Source organism: Eutrigla gurnardus (assembly GCF_963514095.1).
Source record: "Eutrigla gurnardus genome assembly, chromosome: 2".
Classification (NCBI taxonomy): Eukaryota; Metazoa; Chordata; class Actinopteri; order Perciformes; family Triglidae; genus Eutrigla; species Eutrigla gurnardus.
Window position 1 is genome coordinate 1473902 of NC_139916.1, and position 21233 is coordinate 1495134.

The window sequence follows — 21233 nt, forward strand, 5'->3', positions numbered from 1 at the left end:
ATTTAATACTATTTATTTATTATTTGTAGGTATCAGAGCTATAATTATCCATGTATATATGTAGATGGGATATCCATTTATTTACTTTACGTTATAAGTATTTATGAATATATTTTGTATGTCTAAAGGCAGAAAAACAAGAGGAGTATTGGAGTAATGTTGTTCTCTTACATTGTACGTTTCAAATGTTTAAAGCTTTTTCATCAACAATAAGGAAACAAATACTGGAAATACAAATAAATAAAAAGAACTGAACAATCTGATCTTGTATGATGTGATTATATTATTCTCTTTGAGCTGGAATTAAAAACAAACGTGTGCTTTGACTCCTCTCCCACTGGTTGTGGAGGAGGAGGAGGTGCCCCCCTACCCTGAGAATGCTCTTTTTTAACCTTCCATTTATTAACCGTGACAATAATCAGACAGCATGGTAAACATACTACATATAAAAACTAACAACAGGCATACCAGGGGATCACAATATAGCTAGAAATGAGTTTGTAAAAATGTTATAACCAGACAGATTCAGGGTTTTAATAGCATATTGTTTTTGTAGAATTTAAATTTGACTTAATCTATTGTTTGAATGAATTTTCTAAAATTAAAAATAGTGGTTTATGTATTTAAAAATGAAGATTTATGTTTATGAAATGTTCCAAGTTATAGTATCACATTTATAATGTAGTATTGGTTTGATTTGGTAGCTGAATAACAAAAAAAATACATTTTCATATGTAAGTGTGAAATAAATGTACATATATCTTTAAAAAATATACAAGAGTGGGGAAAGGACCCTGGGAGCGCCCTGGCATCACCCCCCCCCCACCCCCACCCCGGGTGGCTATGCAGAGGCAGTGACGTCACCGGGCTGTCTCTCGCTGCCTTCCTGCTGCATCACAACAGCCGTTAGTAGCTCGAGTAGCACTGGTGACCGGAGGGGGGGCAGGACGGATCTCTCCACAGCCACTCATTGATAAATACAAAAGCACACCACCCTCCGCGGACTCTGCGGCTACTCAGCGGACAACCCTAACACGGGAGGCGGTAACGGGACGGGAGAACCGGGCTGCAGCAGATCACCGCTCCAGCTGTTGGGACATGGCCAGGCCGGAACAGGTTCTGCTCTTGGAGCCTCAGCACGAACTGAAATTCAGAGGTAGGAGGGGAGGGCCCGGCTCGCGGGGAAGGAGGGGGGGCTAGGGAAGGGAGGAGGAAGAGGGGGAGGCAGCCCCGTGTGTCGGTACCCGGGGGGGGGGGGGACTTCACATTTTAATATATCGTATGAAGAGACCAAGAATGAAAGCAGCGTAGGTCAACTGGCTGCTATGCTAGCTGGGTTAGCCTCGCTGGATTAGCTCCGGACGGCTAGCCGGGCTAGCTAGCCAGCCCCGCTGCTGCTGCTGCAGCAAAGCGGCTGTAAAAAGCGGGTTCAACACACGTAGTGTCACAATACACACGTGACGACCGCAACACACCCCGTTAAATACGCAACTTTTCATCTCCAACATCCTTAGCAGGGGCTAGCTTGAAGGCTCGCGCTCTGATTGGCTGTCGCGCTCTGACGGTCAGCTGTCATCGAACAAGCTGACAGCTGACAGGACGAGCCTCCGCTGCTCCACACGTCATCGATACACCACACACGTTCAAGTGAAGCTCTCAGCAGTTTGCTTCAGGCCCCATAATATCACAGGGTTCCTACAGCTTCTCCAAGTCACATTCAAGCACTTTCCAAGCACTTCAAGGTGCTTTTCCAGCACCTTCCAGCTGTGGTAAACTCCATATTTGTACCAATCCAATGGTCAGTATTCAGTCTACTTATTATGTCACTTGTTCATCACATTAAATGAGATGTTATTGTCCTATAAACAACCAACATGATGTTTGGAGACAGCTTTTTACAGAAGGACCACAAATGAAAGGAAAACTAATTCCACTAACAGATCCACAGAAATATAATCACCAACTATTTTCATCATCTGTTCATCATCAAAAGTCATTTTTCATAAAGAAATGTCAGAAAATGCTGTTTTCAGTCCCTCAAATATGGAGATCTTCTTTTCTCTGTTCTATCATAGATGTCACCACATACAACACACATTTATACACCTTTATTCTAAATCCAAGACCTTTTCAAACCTTGAAAACACCACACTAAAATTCACGTTTTGAAGGATTTCCAGCACCTGTACAAAATATTACATAGTGTACAATGAAGTATGAAATGAAATGGTTTAAAGAACAGTTCACCACAAAGCTCAGTCAAATGTTTACTCTCATCACTGGACCTTTAACAACAGGTAGGACCACACCTGTCTCAGCCACGTTACATCGGCTTCCTGGTTGTTTTAGGGTGGATTTTGGTGTATTATTTATGGCTCTTTTTTGCGATGCGAGTCCAGATTAAATCCCCTATGAACAGGCGTTGTGGTCTCCTGTCTCTTCCAGAGTCCAGGGCTGAGAACTAAAGGGGTCAGAGCTTTTGCATTCAGGCCTGAGGATCTCGAACAGCTTCAGACTATCATTTCATTTGTTTTGATAAGTGCTCTATAAATAAAGATAACTTCTTTATTAACTATTGATTACAGTGTAATAGTACATTATACATGTTTTCATGAAGTGTCTGGATCGAAGCTTTAGTATACATGAGTAGCCCTGATGATGATGATGATATTAAAATGTCACGATTCACGACATTATCCCGATAATTGTCAAAATATGCTTAAAACGTCACTTAAACACACTGGAATCACTTTACATTTAGTTAAGAAACTAACTTTTACTGAACATCCTTTTTAGTGGAAAAACAATCCAATAATCTGAAATAAGATTATGATAAATCATGAGGTCTCCCGTTTAGAAATGTGTTTTGTTTTTAAATCTCCATTCTTACTTCTCTACCATGACAGTGAACCAAACAACTTGTGACATTATTTACCATTATTCCAGTCATGGACATTAATGCTTATCAACTTATTGTGAGTGTTTTTTAAATAAAAATCAAATCATCTGTCGCCTATAATAGTTTTAACCTGCCGGTCCGGTTCACCAGCCGACTGTAGATTATGTTTGTTATTCTTACATTCTTCTTATTTCCTACTAAATGCCATTTAAGGACCCAAAAGCCCGTCTGTATCGGTTTTTCTTGTTCCTTCTGTGGCTCTCCACCACAACCCTGTCATTCTCACTGAGTATCTTAATCTTAAACAACAAACAGTCACAAATATTGAGACCGTTAATTAATAAACATTTGTACTTGCAACACCAGGACGATATGGAATAGACTCAAAAATAAACTTATTGTAATAAGGGAACCTGCCACATAAGGATCATTTATATATTTCAAATAGTATCAGGGGGGTTAATCAGGCGTTGGCGATATGGGCGATACTTAATATATGTTAATAGGATCAATCTGCTGTGGATTTTGGTCTTTTTTTTTATAGGGTTGATGATGAGAAACAAATTGAATATATGTCTATAAGTGGTAATTTAGCAGGGGCACGGTTTCTATAGTTCCCACTAATTGAATAGGCTTTGGGCACTGATTTGTGGCCGTGGTGAAATGGCTGACTGGACGTGGGCTCGTTTAGGTGGACGCGCGTGTCTAATGGATGTGTTGATACACGTTAACGGGACAGAAGGAACTATGTCTCCTCAGGAAACCAGACAACACCATGAATCACATGCCAGACTCGAGGTGTACGGAGGCATGCATTGGGACATAACCAGAGGTCTGTTGGTAGCAGCGTGTAAGCTATTACAGGACTGGACTTATTCATTTCTACCTCCATCAAGAGAATTATAATAATAATAATAATAAAAAATCGCCCTGCTCCTCACTTTAAATCTGCTGTTTATAAAAATCTAACCTTGAAAGATGACAGCTTCCCACATTAGCTCTTCATAGTAGTTTTTAACTGCTGTTTGTGGGCTTTTTTTTCGTGAGTTGGATGAAATCCCGAGAAGCTCTCAGGAAGTAGTAGATCAGGTGTTGGGTAGTCGGTGGCGTGAGCCCCTTTTCATTCCAGGCCTTCAGAAGTGGAGCCAAGCCTGAGAGGCCTGAGTTTCCTCTCTGTCTCTGCTCAACACGGGACGGGAAATGTCAGTCGCTCTGGATGTTTGCTGAGCTGAAACTTTATCTGGAATCTGGTGAATGTGCTAATTCTGAACTCGCTCCATGTTTTCATGCATAATCAGGCTGCTCCCTCTCTCTCTCTCTCAACTGTAAAAGGTTTTGCTCACCCATAATACCTACTGTTGTGGCTTTATTTGTTTTCATGTCAGGAGATTATATACCCTGATTAGAAAACCTGGCCTGGCTGAGTTTGTTTTGTAATAGTAGCATTAAGTCACACGTTTAAATGTCATTTGGATAACTACAGGGTGAACAATTGGATTTATTGGCACCACTTTTCAGAAGTCATAAGCTGGGAAGTGGTCCTCTTTCATAGACATAGGATTATTTCTAATCATTTCTATTTGTCTAACTATACATTTCCAACATGAAAAGGTAGTTCCCGTATGTGTGTGTGATGTAAGGTGTGTGGTATTTGGACCTGGAAGTCGTACATTCATCCTTCTCCGTGCCTCACTTGACTGGGAATCAGCTTCGCTCTCACTGGAGGTTCTGGAAAAACCAGTGACTAACGGCTCCACGTATCTGAGCGTCCTGGCAGCAAGGAAACACTCTCCAGAAACAACAGGAGCAAATTAAGCACATTTAGCACCGCGGTGCTGCTAAATGCATAGAATGGGATTTGTTGGGTTTTGCAGCCACTCCAGTGCTTCATATCAAAGGAGACTCATTAGACTCTGACGTCCTCCAGGGTCAATGCATTAGCCAGATTAGGGGTTTGGTACTTTTTCCCTTTTTTTTTTATACAGTGTTCGTGCAGAGTTCTGAAATGCAGCAGATTTGACTTTTCTGTTAATGTCATTAGTACTAAAAGTGAACATTACACCAACTTGGAGACTCGTGGTGGGTTATTGAATCTGAGTGCAATAACTAAAGTTTAAACTCTGAATTGATGCCCACCTCTTACATAGTTTCTTCTTCAACGTTCACATACTCCTGGTTGTGGTCACTGATGGATATTTAAACAACTGAGATAATCCGTTTTTTTATTATTAAAAATGGAGACGCAATCTTTTTGTGCCAAAGGCATAAAATCTATGACAGAGAAATGAAAACGAATGTTACTGCAGATTCGTGAGATCTAAATAACACACCAGTTACAAACATTCATTCAATCCAGAGATTACCAGCCTGATTTTAATACGATTTAATATGATGTTACCTTCTCATTAAATATATTTCACCAACCAGTGAGGGATGTTCTTATCCGATGCTGCAAAATCAGAAGTTAACGCAAGTTTGCTGTCAACATTGAGGAAAAAATTGTTCCAAAGATGTTAAGATGTTAACACCAGAGAAAGATGGGTCAAATACAGATGACGCCACATTTGGGAAATAATTAAACAAAATATATTAGATCATTTAAAATACAAGCAGTTGCCACATAGAAGAACAGATGCAAAGGTTGAAACGATGTTCAGTAATGGCCTTTTAAGAATGAAACTTCACTCACCTGTGATGAGTCATTGTTGAGGGTTGATCTGTGCAGTTTAATAAGCCTCCGATCTGCATCCTGCATAAACAATGATAGCTGTAATCAGTCGAGTCTGAACTGCATCAGTACAGATTTATAGATCTGCACACACAGATTATACTGTACGGTTTTGGTAAATTGATACTGGAGTTGTTTTTGTTCATCAAGAGGAAATACGAGACATTGTAGTCGGCATCAATCTCAACCAAATGTTAAGAGTAAGGAAACGCAGACGGCTCGTTGTTCTCAGCGTTACCGAGAGACTCCCGGGGACGACTTCCACTCAGACGGATAGAAACCCTGTTTGTCTTAAACGTCGGGTCAGATTTAGAAACATGTGCTGCAGAAGTTCAAACTGTTTGCAGTAAATGTGTTAGAATTAAAGTCAAATCCTGTGAGGTTTGATAAACCACATTTAAATGTGTTCATATAAATACCCCGTATTTAAATCAAAGTTCACCTACTTGTATTTCAGTCACCTGATTTATTAAGAACGGTAACTGGTGTTTACATACAGTATAATGTTTTTGTAGTCACCATATAAATGGTCCCATATATTATAACAATCATTCCCACATATTGACTGAATCAAATGAAGCCTCCACTCGACTTCCTTTCTTTCTACGTCAGAAAGACGGCATGTTTAGAGACTGTTTCCTGTCAGGGATTTTCTTTCTGCAGATGATGGATTTGCATTTTGATGAGTTGACTGAGAGACACTCATCTAACACACATAAACTGGTTTCATTTTTTATGCCATGTTTAATTTTCTCCAACAGTTTGGCGTTCAAACAAATATCATTTTGTTGGTCACATCTGTGAAAAGGGCCGTTCACTTCTTTGGCCAAAATTGGAATTGTTCCCATTTTAAACGGTGACTTATGTCTTCACAGGTCCGTTCTCAGACGTGGTCACCACCAATCTCAAGCTCTCCAACCCGACAGACAGGAATGTGTGTTTCAAGGTGAAGACGACGGCGCCGCGCCGCTACTGCGTGAGGCCGAACAGCGGAATCATCGACGCGGGCACCTCGATCAACGTCTCGGGTAACGATCCACGGCCATCACGTAGCTGAAATCATTAGTTGATATTGAAGGGAGCATTTCTTTCTCTCTTTTTTTTTTATTAGATTCAACTTTATTGTCATTGTGCAGAAGTGCAAAAAAAAGTAAAAAGTGCAAAGTGAGCAGTATCGACAGGTATGTCAAAACATCCATACTGGATGAATAATCCATACTAAAAGTTAGTATTGTTCCTATCTTTATTTCCAACATTATCTCTTAATCTATTAATAATTTTCTCCTCGTGGTATCGGACATGGTATCGAGTATTTTCCTGGGTATCAGTATCAACTTTCAAATTCTCGTATCGTTACAAGCCTACAGGTAAACATGATATGACAAAGTGCAGTGTAGTATACAGTTAAATAAGTGTTATAGTTTATGGTCAGTAAGTTACATAAAAGCAGAATACTATGGATGTGCAGTATATGTACAGTAAGGTAAGCTCCATACATAGTTACAATCATATTCTTTATAAATTACGTTATTGATATTGAAAATTATATCATATTATAGGTCCATTTAGCATCTTTTTTTTCTGGAAGAACAGCATCCACAGGGCATTTCATCATAGTTTCTATGACAACATCGGGGAAAAAAGATACTGGGACCCTGAAACCTCGCTACAGCCAGGACCTGTGAGACCATCTAAACGGACTTTGTTGTTATTAGTATCTTGATTTAAAAGCATCTGTGAGAAGAAACTGTTCTCTCGAGGATCCTGAATGGGTTTGCATCCCCCAGTCCCCTACTGGTCCCGCCCCCCAGAGGGAAACGGGTCCGGGCTCGTGTTTCCACACTGTTCCACCTCTGCCATTTACAGCCTCACACACTCGGTTTACAGCCGGCCCTATCTGGTGTCAACAACTGCAAACGGTGTCACCGGGGCCGGCAAATCAGCACAGTCCTCTCCGCCAGTGGCCTTCATTTTTCACCCTTATTAGGTCGAGAGGTCACAGGTTTGAGTCCCCAAATGGGAGATTGCTTTCCTGAGAATGTGTAACCTCTTTCTGTTCCAGTCCACCACGAGGGAGAACAAGAAACCGTGTAGTTAACAGGAGAACAAGCGGTTGTAGATTCCTATCCTCAACACACTCCCCACTTTAACGCTTTATAGGGAATGGGAGGAAAAACAACAACACGTCATCGAGAATCAGGAGCTCTGTGCAGCACATAAACAACACACCACATGTGCCACCATCATCGTAAACCACGTGACTAATAAACACGTGGCTTTCTGTGGCTGAACGCTGAATAAGCCGTCACAAAGATAAAATGGAGTTTACCACAGAATCTCCACGACAGTTTGATCGGCTGATGAAGATGCCGACTCGGCTGAACACTTCCAGCTAGGTTGTCATACCAACATTACTACTAAAAATATTCTTGTGTACAAGTATCCATACCCCAAATAGCATCACTGTCATCGTTGAGGCATTCAAGCAGATATCGTTGTGTTGAGTTTTTGTCAGGATCTGTGAGTTTATCACATATTTCTGTCGTTTCTAATGAGCACTGCTCAGACGTCCACCTGCGTCGGGGGCAAAGGGGGAACTATCCGCCACAGGATACCTACAAACCCTGAGATTGTCATTTTGCTGGTGCACACGTTGCTTTTGAAGCCGGGCCCAGCGGTGACTGTAGCTGTTTAACGTAGCCACGGCCACAGGAATGCTGCTGAGGTTCATCCGTGTTATGGAACGGCGTCCGGTGGAAAAATATGTGGCGTGAATGTTTGCAGAAATCCTTGTGCACACAAATACGGAGCTTCTTCTGGGAATAAGTCAGTTTGTCTGCGTGGGCCATGTTATCATTTCAAAAAATAACAATTCCTTAGTTGCAAAATTAGTTTCAAACGATATCTGCTGAGTCGTTTGTTCTGACGGGTGAAGAATGACGTTCTGCCGTCTCAATCGATGTCCGTATAAATAAACCATTCCTGCTGATGTTCTACACGAGGTCTGTTCCAGTATTTTAAATCAACATTCAGTTTCACCAGCCAACTTGATTGCTACAACCAGGATTCCTACATCTTTTCCAAAGTCAAATTCAAGCACTTTCAGAGCATTTCAAGGTGCATTTCCATGCTTTTCCAGCACCTTCCAGCTGTAGTAAACTCCATCTTTGTATCAATCCAATGGTCAGTATTCAGTCTACTTATTCTGTCACTTGTTCATCACATTAAATGAGATGTTATTGTCCTCTAAACAACCAACATGATGTTTGGAGACAGCTTTTTACAGAAGGACCCCAAATGAAAGGAAAACTAATTCCACTAACAGATCCACAGAAATATAATCACCAACTATTTTCATCATCTGTTCATCATCAAAAGTCATTTTTCATAAAGAAATGTCAGGAAATGCTGTTTTCAGTCCCTCAGATATGGAGATCTTCTTTCCTCTGTTCTATCATAGATGTCATCACATACAACACACATTTCAAGACCTTTAGTCTAAATCCAAGACCTTTTCAAACCTTGGAAACACTGCACTAAAAATCAAGTGTTTTCAAGGATTTCCAGCACCTGTAGGAACCCTGATAACTTAACGTTTAACTGGCAGCTGATTATTGTAGAAGGTGGAATAAATCCTACCCTGGAAGAAAAAGTGATCTAGAACTAGGAGAGTACAATGTGTTCCCCTGAGAACCCTGAACACGTTTCATGAGGTTTAATATTAGTTTGACTTCCTGGTGACTTTCCCTCCAGACCTGCATCTCCACAACGCCGGGTGACATCACTCTCACTCGTTCCCACGCTACAGCGTCTCTGTAGGTTTCTGATCTACGGTATTAGGTTTTGGGTTGTTCTATGTCTCAGTAACGCCTAAAGGGAAAAGTCTCACAGGCACGAACGTCCACCTGGACTCAAAGGTTCAAGGTCACGGTTACTGAGTTCAAGGTCGTCCTGACGTCCGTCCCATTCTTACGAAACACCTCCAGAGAATTTCTTCAAAAACATGAACTTATTGGTTTGGTGGTCAAACATCAAAAAGGTCAACGTGATCTCACAACACACACTTTCGGTTTGACAAAAATGCCTAATGGGATAAATTGATGAAGTGATGAGATTTGTGTGAAGACGTGGATGTAAACTGCAACGTGACTGGTTGGCATCCAGCTGCGAGGCGGGAACTCTAGGTTGTGTTGAGTAATGTTGAACAGAGGAGGGTCATGATTCTCTGAATCGGTGTGAAAGGTTTCTGTTATAGATCGTCACACTGAGCCTCATGGTTTCATGTCGTTTCCTGTCAAACGTCAAAGCAGCTACGGTACAATAGTTAGTAGTTTTGCTGTTGAAAGCATCTGGTCTCAGAGGACAGCAACCCCCCCCCCCTCTAATGGCTCCATTCGTCCTCAACAACAGACGATCCTGTCCTGCTTGACCGTGTTGAACACGATTAGCCTCTGTGAGTTTGATGAATGTCCGCCCAGCGAGAGCAAGAAGAGCTACGTCGTGCTTTCAGCAGATGTATAACGGCTGATCAGAGATGAGTTCAGGATCACCGTTTGGCCTCCTGCATCCCAGGCTCTGGCTGGAGACCCTTTTCATGTTATTCACCGCAGCCCAAAGAACTAACACGCCTTCCTGCCTCCGTCCTCTGCTCCGTCCCATCGGACCGAGGTGGATGGCCACGCAAATTGGGTCCGACTGAAACAGGACGTTCTCAATCTGTGCATGCCGTCTGTTTCTGGTTTTGCGGTATTGAACTGGCCTGATTGCTGTAATGCTGCACTGCATCCCCGAGGTGCTTCACCCGCATATGCCATATATGAAACCATCCCGATAGCCACATCGGCTTGGAAATGAGGATTTATTACACCCTCGTTTAACAGCCATCAGCAGCCATTTCATCCCCTCTGAACTGAAACACCAACATAAGAAAGTGTTCATTGTAAATCATCGTTACAACTTTAAAAACCCTCCATTGGATTGACATCAAATAAACCAATCACTGCCTGCGAGGAGCGATGTGGCGACGGGTTCACGTCGTACTCCAACACCTGCTTTCAGTTAGAGCGATGTGTAATGTTGAGAAAGAGAAAGGACAAGATTGGAAGCTGTTAGAAAGATTACCCCCTGGGGTATTTGGAGAGCCCGTCAGTGTTTCGCCGTCATGGTAACACAAACTTAAAATAAATCACTTTTTCCGAGCGGCGGGGGCTTGAAGACGTGGAGGGACCTAGTTTACCGTTTGACAAACGCATGGCTATTTGATACTCGCTGCTAATTCCCTCTTTAATCTGAGGAGCGGACGCCGAGGAGGGGAGAGATGGAAAGTTGCTGACCAAGAGAAAGTGTCTCCTTCTTTGCTGACAAATTGAGTTTGTTTCGTATTTTGGGGCGGCGGATTTTTTTAACCACAAATCATATTATGTTCCCGTCTGATACTCAGTTTGTTGGACACGTTCACCCCGAGTGAGGATGAGGCTTAAAAAAGGGAAATATAATCTAAGGGAGTCGTAGCTGAACAAAGTGACTTATCATAATCACACAGGGACTTCCTGTTTACCTCATTCCTCTAATACTTATTTAGTCGTTTTTTATAATGGTGCCATCGTACCTGACCTCGACTGCCATTCTGTGTTCCAGTTATGCTGCAGCCTTTTGACTACGACCCCAACGAGAAGAGCAAACACAAGTTCATGGTCCAGTCGGTGCTGGTGCCTCCCGACATGACCGACATGGAGGGAGTGGTGAGTACAGCTGCTTCTCAAACGACATGTAACATGAAGCACACACTGACACACGGCAATACAAAACCACAATCAACACAGTTTATTTAACTGTGTATGTGTGTATTATTTTTTCATGGTCATGTAAATCTGTTAAGTATTTTGTCTCGAGTCATGGAGCTGCTGTGATCATTTAGGGAGGCTCAACCTCACGGTATTTGCTTAATTTATCCTGATTTATAGCCATTAAGAAAATAAGCTTCATTATTAGGTATATTTTTGCTTGTTAAATGACAAAGATAATAAAGTTTTAGAACAAATTAAATGTGTTTATTGCACGACAAAACAGTCTTAAAATGTAGAACACCGGGCGAAACGAAGCTCGTGGAATACACACTTTTTCACGAAAAAAGCATTACGCCTCGGCTATAAAGCAAATTTAGCAAACAGTCAATACACACACATTGGAGTGTAAAACAAGAAGGGCTGAGCTTCATGGCAAACAAAAACAAAACAAAAATAACATTGTGGTTGTGGCGGTTGGCTCTTAATACCACGGTATTGCAATACTGTGGTTATTGCTAACTGGAACTTCTTTATTTGAGCACATTAGACAATCTAATAAGCACCAACGTATTCCGAAAGATTTTAAACATGTAAATGCTTTCCCACCACTTTTGGTGATATATTCAACAAGCATCATAAAACACACACATATACATTCTAGTTGAGAATCTGAAATATACCTTTAACTATATGTTAATTCCCGTTACTACGGTTACACTGCCATGGATGTGTAAACTGTGTTTAAGTGTCTCTCTGGTGTTGGAAATATGAAGCGGGTGATTCAGCTCAGTTTACTTTCTAAATATCACATCTAATAAAGTGTTTGTCAAACTCAATTTACAATATTCTTGAGTCCAGAATGTTTCTATGGAATTATGAAGAGAACTGGTGAACGCTGGCAGAACACATAAACACAGAAATGCCCTCATCTGGCATGGAAACGGTCCAGCATGCTTTATTGTACTCATCGGAGCCAGGCGGCACTCTGGCAGAAACATGTTACTTAAATCCTAAATGAAGACATGATGTAGGAATATGTTTCACATGTCAACACAGCTGTTAATGAGGAGCTCTTCTTCCTGTGACGAGTCATTACCAGCAGCCTGTCGCCTGGATAAATTAGAAATCCTTCATCTCTGTGGTTCTAGTGGAAGGAGGCCAAGCCGGACGAGCTGATGGACTCCAAGCTCAGGTGTGTGTTCGACATGCCGGTGGAGAATGAGAAGACGGTAAGCAGTTCTCCTTTTCACCGCAGATCTCATATCAAACACACATTCAGCCTTTCTATATCTCTGTTCCGTCTCAGTCGTCATCTCTCCTGAACCCGTTTCCTTTTTGTCTGGCGGCCATATTAGCGGCTTAGAGCAGACAACGCGGTGCAGCTCGGGCTGACATAGAGATTCGATGTCTCGCCACAGATTTGGGGTAGCTCACAGCAAAAATACTGTATTATTTTACATTGAGTCCACATTTTCACTTTTTTTCTGCTTAAAATAAATATAAATAGCATTTAAAATGAATTGAATTAACACCTTTTTATCTAGTTTGTTGTTTTTAACTTTGAAGCCTCTTCATCCCTTTCCTCATCCTCTCTCTCCCCACAGTCTCAGCCCATCTCCCTCGCCCACCATCTTCGTTCTCACATAGTTTATTATTGTTGTGATTCGTTTAGGACCCCACACAGCGGCGGAGACGTTATCTTGTCATCATACGAGTGGAGACTACGGGGAGAAAGGAGCCGTGGTTGTTTGAATTCATTTTGAGTTGTGCGATACAAACACATGCCTTCCATTCAGCACCTTCAGGTGGAGACGATGCTGATGGAAACCAGCTTCATCCACTCATGAAGGGCACGCCTGGGTGAACTCTCCAAAAACATGGAGATAGGCTGCTTCCATGAAGGCTGTGTCCCCATACGTGAAAGTGCCGAGTCCTCGGTCAGCATTGCCATGGAAACACAGCAAACAGACACCGTATTGCATGGTAACGTGTCGCCCTGTTCACCCACCTACAGCACGACTCGGAGTCCAACAAGATGATGTCGTCCACTCTGCTGAAGTCGGACTCCTCCACGCTGCCGCCCAAGTCGATGAGCTCCACGCTGGACGACGGCGAGGTGAAGAAGATCATGGAGGAGTGTAAGAGGCTGCAGATGGAGGCGCAGAGGCTACGGGAAGAAAACAAACAGATCAGGGTGAGTGAGACGCCTCCAGCATCACAGCCACTTAATGTTTGTGTTTCCCGACGACTCTAAAGACGAAGGGAGTCTCAGGTTCACACTGGACACGGAGGCTTTCGAGGTCCAGGTCTTTTAAATGTATTGCTTTGTTTGACCAACAGTCCAAACCCCAAAAAAATGAAGTAAAAAAAGAACAAAATATTCATAGTTTAGATGTTAAAACCTGTGAAATGTTGGCAATTTTAGCAAAAAAAAAAAGGGGACAATTTCTCCATTAACTGATTAATTTTCTTTCAACCAACTAATCAATTAATTTAAATTCACCTCTGATGTGTTGAACCTGGTTACACGGTTTAGTTCACACCACCGATCCATCTCCAGCCTTCAAAGTAAAGGCAGAGAGAAAGTGTCCACCACAGAGAGCAAAGAATGAGCAGCTCAAGCAGAATGAGCAGATGACATCACGGAACGTGTCACGTTGTGGTCATTTGACTCGTACTGATTGGATAAGCTAATCAAGAGGACGTTTGGCGGTTCCCTCCAACACGTTCCTTTGAATAGAGACAGAAACTCAACATTGAGGTTTTGAGTCGACCGCTGCGATCCATAAATCTGTGGCAGACCTCGAAGGGTTCGGAGCATGCAAGCCAATTTTGTTGGCGAATTGACGAGTTTGCCATCAATCACAGTGATCATTGGGGTACGTTTTTGTTCAGGTTTGGTTGGGAATGAGTCACATGCACTCATCACAGATGGCTGAAAGAAAAGTCAAACACCTCCTCCCCCTCCTCCCTGTTACGTTCTCGCCAGAGGTAGAACAACTGTTGGCTGCGCCGGCGGCTGAGATTAAACTAACAGACCCCCCCATCCCCACCCGCTGCTGGGAAATGAAGTGTGTCAAACGCCTGGCGCCTTCTGTGGTCCTCTGGGGATCGGGTCAGATGAAGAGTTCAACAGATCCCATTTCTTTGCACTTGTAAATAAATATCGGTCAGTCATTGACTGATTGAAGCTGACCATCTTCTTCACTCTGGCTTCCTTCCATCGTTTCTTCTACCTCACTGTCTCACACCTTTCTCCTTGTCTTCCTCCATTCAGGAGGACGACGGTCTGCGGATGAGGAAGAGCAACGTGATGTCATCTCAGCACTCCTCCATGGGCCTGAAGAAGGAGGAGGGGCTGAGCGCCCGCTCCATGGCGCTCATCGTGCTCTTCTTCGTGGTGGGCGTCATCGTGGGCAAGTTGGTGTTGTAGACGGCGGCGGGCCGCAGCATGCACGGGGATGGAAACAAACGGGATCTGGAGTTGGGAATCAGAAATGCCATATCCGCTGGGTGGGGGTGGGGGGTGGTAAGAGTTTTGATTCAGTCTCATTTATGTAAAAAAAATCTAAAATCAAAAGGTAATGTATGAGAAAATAAAGAGAAAAAAATGATTCATCATCTTAAGAACAAATACTACGTAATCATCACATGACCATGGCCCCCCCTCCTCTCATGTAAACACATGACTGGTTCTGTGAGCGCAATGGAAATGTGATTTCAGTGATCCAGACCCATTTTCTAACACTGGCAAGGTGGTGTTGGTTCAAGTCAGTTTGCAATCGTGTGAATGCCCCCCCCCCCCCCGCTGTACAATTTATCCAGGTGTTTCTTCCAGCTACACCCCTTTAAGGAAGGGATCTACCAGAGAGACGACCCACACGGTCGGGGTTACGCACACAGGGCTATCAAACCGACTCCTGCAATCAGACGCTCATAAAACCGGCTTCTCTGGGATTGTAGAACAACCTTGATCGGTGTGAAACACGACACCGCTGGCATTTTCTTTACCTCGCTTTCACTTCCCCTCTACGTATGCCGTCCCCGTCTCCCACCACGCCCCCGGGTGTTAAGAGGGGATGTTTGATTGCATGCGTACACGTACACACACATACACGCAGTGTTGCATCTGGACATTTGACTCTAATTTAATTGCTTTTATAATGGTGGTTGTAGGTTTGCACAATTACATTTTCAATTTTTTTTCTTTGTTTATTTTTTTCCTGTTTTATTGCATTTTTATGATTTTTTTGGGGGGGGGGGGGTTAGGGTTGAAGCATTTAAGAATATTGCAGCTACAAGAAATGAGCTCCAGATTTGTAGGATTAGATCATTTCTGTAAATGTCATCCAGATGAAAGGCTTGCCTTGTGACCTATTTGGGCAAGTTGTTCTCAGGCCAAGCCGGAGGTATAGATATATACACAGAGTGTGTGTGTGTGTGTGTATATAAAAATACATAAACATGCACACAGAAAGCATGCATACATGTAGAGAGACAGGCGATGGTTCTACGTTTCCCTGACAACAACACCACCACGGTCCTGTTACGGTGTCCTCACAGAGGACTTTCTTGTTTTCTCATATTTTCGTTCTGTTTTGGGGCAAATGTCTGTCAGAGATCAACTGTTTCACGCTGCTCCAGCTCTCTGCTGCTAAGGTTTTTGTTTTTTTCCCACTCCACTGCAGGCCTGTGTTCAGTTTGTGGTGTTTGTTTAGCATTTATCCGTTGCTTATTAATGTTATATCCTCATGCATTTGAAGTCGTGTTCATTTTTAATGCACTAGGATTAAGCTGGTTTCTCCTTTGATCTTCCTGCAGCGTACTTTTCCCCTTCAAGCAACAGAGTGGGGAAAAAGCATACAGCCTAGTTTATTCCCTTCAGGGGACCACATGATGACGTTGTACTGTTCCAGAGCCCACGCTTATTTTTCTTGGTCAAAAACAAAAACATACTCTCCAATTGTTTTCATCTTCAAATGTGCATGAGGGAGAGGACAAAAAGCAGTGGAGAGTCGCATTCTGCTTGGTGGTGTTGAGAGGAAAAGGAGAGGTTTATGATTTTATCCCATGCACCCCCATTAAAATCAAACGTTAGACCGCTCCACGTCACTTCATGATACGTGGGCTGGTAGATGATGGATATGACTGACGGGTAAGAGACTAAGAATATATATATGAGCTTGTGTTTCTACTGTATCTCTGTGAAGTTGTTAGGTGGAGGATGACTTGCTGCTTAGAGGGAGGGCACAGCAGACCTGAGCTACAGTCCCACCTGGGGGTCTCAGACCTGGGTCATGTAGTACTCGTCGTAGACCTGAGCTACCGTCCCACCTGGGGGTCTCAGACCTGGGTCATGTAGTACTCGTCGTAGACCTGAGCTACCATCCCACCTGGGGGTCTCAGACCTGGGCCGTGTAGTACTCGTCGTAGACCTGAGCTACCGTCCCACCTGGGGGTTTCAGACCTGGGTCATGTAGTACTCGCAGGGAACGCTTCTTGTTCAATCAATCCTGGTCGGAGTATCACAACATTTTACGTGAATTTACGGTCATGTGATCAATAATGTGCTGCTGTCCTGCCCCGACACAGTGAACCCACTCCTGTGGTACTCCAAGCAGGATTTAACAAACAACAACAACCACGTGAATACTAACTGATCCAGGCTCCGGTTGCAAAACACACTACACTGACCATCACCGTGATCAATGTAAGCAGTCGGCAAACTGTTTTGTATGTATATAAATAAATAAATAAGTCTATCTGAGAAAAAAGATGAATATTCCTAGTTCATGTAGTCTCTCTGGTGTATAAAAACAACCCAACCTGGTTGGACTATGTAGCATCTTAATAAATTAAATGAATAAAGCCCTACTGCACCGTGTGAAGTCATTTCCTGTTGTACATGCAGGATGTGTGTGTACACATATACACACACATATACATATTGATACTCTGACGTGTGATGAATGTGTGAGAGAAACTAGAGACGGTCTAACTGAAACACTTTAAATAAGGGATGTGACGTTAAGGTGGCTGAAATATAAAGCATTTAAATAAACTGTTGATGGCTGGATTGAAAGCAGGATTTCCTTTTAAAGAGGAAACCACAGATACTATAACCAGGGCTCGAGATTCATGGTGTCCTGTTGTAACATAGAAATTGCTATTAGATAGATAGATATTTTGTCTGGGACAATATCGGGACAGTGAAAGAAATGTCAAAGCAAAATTTGAAATGTGTGTTATTTTCAAAGTCATTGAATATGAGTATCTAGAATTTATCTTTAGTAATGGTTAGCAGCCAAATTCTTCTCTTCTTTATCTTTGACTGTAGCGTGTGTTACAACAGGATAGAAAAAAAAGATGAATTTTCACATGTTTAATAAAAAGATTACATTTTTCAAACTAATATGGTGGAGTCCATAGTATAATGATTAAGGGACAAAAAAGGATTGAATTAAATGTATTCTGCATAACTGGGGGGTAACGACAAGAATATACATTTGGGACACTGTTGGTTTTATCCGGGACAATACAAAGTAGAATCCGGGACAGTTGTGGGACCCTGAAGAAAAAAGTTCCCTTCGATCCCTGCCTATAACGTTGTCAGGCTCAGATTGGACAGTAAACAAAGGGGGTGTTGTCATGTTTTGTTCAGTTCTAAATAGTTTTTTTTAAAGAGGGGAAAGCTAACAAGTGGCTAAATGAGACATAAAACGTCATCGTGGTGCACAGACAATCACCTTCAAGTCAATGTCAATAAAACAAAAGAATTACTGTCCAGAATCATTCCAGAAAAAGAGTACCAGTGCAATGATAACTTCCAAAGTTGTTCTACAAAAATATGTCATCCCTGCACCAATCCATCACCTGGCAGCCACATTACCCATAATGCAACGGTTTCACCGGTTCATTGAGGTAGTAGACACTAATGTAACCTCAAGCAGAGGTTTGGTGAGCTCACTTATAACATATGAAGTACTCTGCAGAAATACACAAAGATACTTCACTCGTCACAGAGATGAAGGAGTTATTTAGGATCTGTTGAGAATAAAAGGTGGATAACATGTTGGCGGTGTCTGAGGAGACGTGAGCCGCCCTGAGCACAGGAACACATGGGAAACGACCGGTTAACGCCGCGGTCGCTCTCACGTTACCGGCGAGTCACAGCGGCGAGCTCTCGTTTCTCTAACGGATCAAATATGCAGCGAGGGCTGGAAAACCAGCCGTACGTGTTCTGAAGGTATTTTCCAGATTGATCAAAGACTCCTCCAGCCGTCTGGCATGTTAGTTGTCACCACGCTGCTTGGTTTGGCAGCAGGATCGGTGTGTGAAGATATACAGCTGCGAGGGAATTAATTACCCCCTTGATTTCTCCAACTGCAGCCGCGGTGTCGACGAGTAAAAGAAAAGCCCGTGATTCATCGGCTGTTATTTTATCAGCAATAAGCCGGCGGTGTTTCTGTCTGCACGTCCAGGCCGGAGGCAGCGGAGCAGCGTCGGTGGCTGGAAACCCCCCGCTGTGCACCTGAGCCGGTAGCCGCTCAGCTGTTTGGCTTGGCGGCCACGAGATGGTGGAAACTCACTAATATTAATTTACTTTTCTACATTCTGTTGGGAAATGATCCATTTCCAAGGAAAATCACGGAGGAATGTTTAAAAAATACCGGGGAGATGAAAAACTAGAAGAAGTCCTGATGTTTGCTGCCGACCTGAAGAAGAGGTCAACGCGACAGCAGCCCAGGTTTGAGTCTCGTCGTATTTGCCAGGCGACTCGCAGCCAAGAAACACGCCTCCATAAAACCACAACATGTCGTTTTAACATTTCTTTTGCATGTATGGATTAAACAATCTAAATATAACGTGTTAATTAACGAGTTTTAGACAGATTGCGTTACATTTGGACACTCAGGTAGGCTGTTTCCTCCCATTTCCACTCTTCATGCCAACCGGCTGCTGTATTATATTTATTATCACTTATTGGACGTGATATAAGTCTTCTAATGTAATCTAATATTTAATGAGCGTATTGAATTATTGCTTTTTTAAAGTTATTTCGTCAGTGTAAATCCTGTACCCCAGACCTATTATTACTTTATCCCTTTTCTTTTGTGCAAAAAAAAAATCCAATTACCTTTTCTTCTGATCTTACTTAAAACCCCTTCGTAGAAAAGTAATAAAGTGATAACCTCTCCCATCGTCATATGCAAAGAAGGTCACACAACATGGAAATGACTATAAAGATTTATAATTAATAATTATCGATTGTCAGTCCTATAGATTCTACTAAATCCATCTGCTACAATAAATAAATAGAATGAATCGTTTTGGCTTCAACGATCGATATAAATGCATTTATCGGATGAATCGTGATTCTTACTTATGATTAATGTTTTAATACGTTTAAGACACTCTCTCTCCTGCCAGCATGTAGTCTATTGAATAATGTTCAAAATAACTGAGCAATGTTTAATTACATTTTTGTATTCAGCATAAAATGTTATGCAGGTTTACTTTTTTCTAGAATAAATATGTTATTTTTCACCTTTCAGAAGAATACAGATAGTCTCACTTGCATTATTGCATGTTTATTTCATGGATATAGAATTTTGGTTACAAGTTACTGAATTGATCGTTTACAGAATCGAATCGAATCGTTACAACAACAAAAAATCGTCCTTGAATCGAATCGCCAACTACTGTATCGTTAATCAAATCGAAGTGAAGCCAAAGATTCACACCCCTATAAATCATGCATGAACAAATACATCACAGATATATTTGGGGTCAATTAGACCTGATTCTGTCGTTCAAGTGAACACATGTAATATTGTTTTTACTTGTTCTCGTGAACAAGAACAAACAGAAATCTAAATATAGATCATATGAATATTAATTTATATTTTAAAGCTGTAGTCTCCGAGACTTTGAACTGAAATGTCTCGTCATTCTCAGATTTCAGAAACAGTTCAAATCTATTAAAAAAAAAAAAACGTTGGATATATTTTTGAGCTATTAAAAAGGGCTGTTGTGTTTAAATGTAGTCCCAGATCAAAACACACACATTTCATAAATTAATACTCATAGCCAAGACCATTTAACGATCAACGCTAAAATAGATAGAAATAGAATATAGATTAGAAAAGTGCTCAGAAGAGACTCAACACAGGTTAATAATCCTGACTGTACACAGTATTGATATCCTACTTTACCATTTCTCGACTTCATACTGAACGGCTGGTTTTAATTATTCATACAGACCACAAACATAAAGCCATATCAGTCACTGACCTCTGACCCTCATGCTGGATGTGTTTTACAGCCCACAGATTGAAACTTAAACTGATCTCTAACCAGTGGATCTGGTTTTGTTGAAGTCTGTCTGGCTGCACTTCAACATTGGAAAAAATAATAATAAAAGATTTAATTACGCATCGGCCTGACACTCTCTTCGTGGTGTTAACTGTGTGCAATAATTACTTTTGGCAAAGGGATGAGTATTGTTTTACACGAGTAGTAAAAGAATCCATCTCCTGCTTCATCAACAGGTTTTACATATTTGGCACGTTCATATATACCCTTTATGCATTTTCCAAGTGAAACAATATACTCTGGACTCTGGCATAGTTGTTTGGCACACAATAAGCCAAATTTCATGCAAATTTTCTGCATACAAGAGGTCCCTGTACGGGTTTTGAGAAGGTTGCAGCCTGCCAGAGCGGTTGGAGGCGGGACAACTGGCAGCGGAGGGGTGCAGTCTGGAAGAACCAGCCCTGCTGTGGCAGATCTCTGCAGCAAGAAACCCCTTCAATCACTT

General features: G+C 42.1%; 1 protein-coding gene across 1 annotated transcript; it reads left to right on the forward strand.

Moving 5' to 3' along the window:
* Positions 1 to 904: 904 nt before the first annotated feature.
* Positions 905 to 17285, forward strand: LOC311030526 (vesicle-associated membrane protein-associated protein B/C-like). The gene is made up of 6 exons (XM_084036310.1): positions 905 to 1156; positions 6503 to 6655; positions 11265 to 11368; positions 12562 to 12642; positions 13428 to 13607; positions 14691 to 17285. The coding sequence occupies exons 1-6, from the start codon at positions 1099 to 1101 to the stop codon at positions 14844 to 14846; spliced, it is 732 nt and encodes a 243-aa protein (XP_083892436.1). The 5' UTR covers positions 905 to 1098; the 3' UTR covers positions 14847 to 17285.
* Positions 17286 to 21233: the final 3948 nt, after the last annotated feature.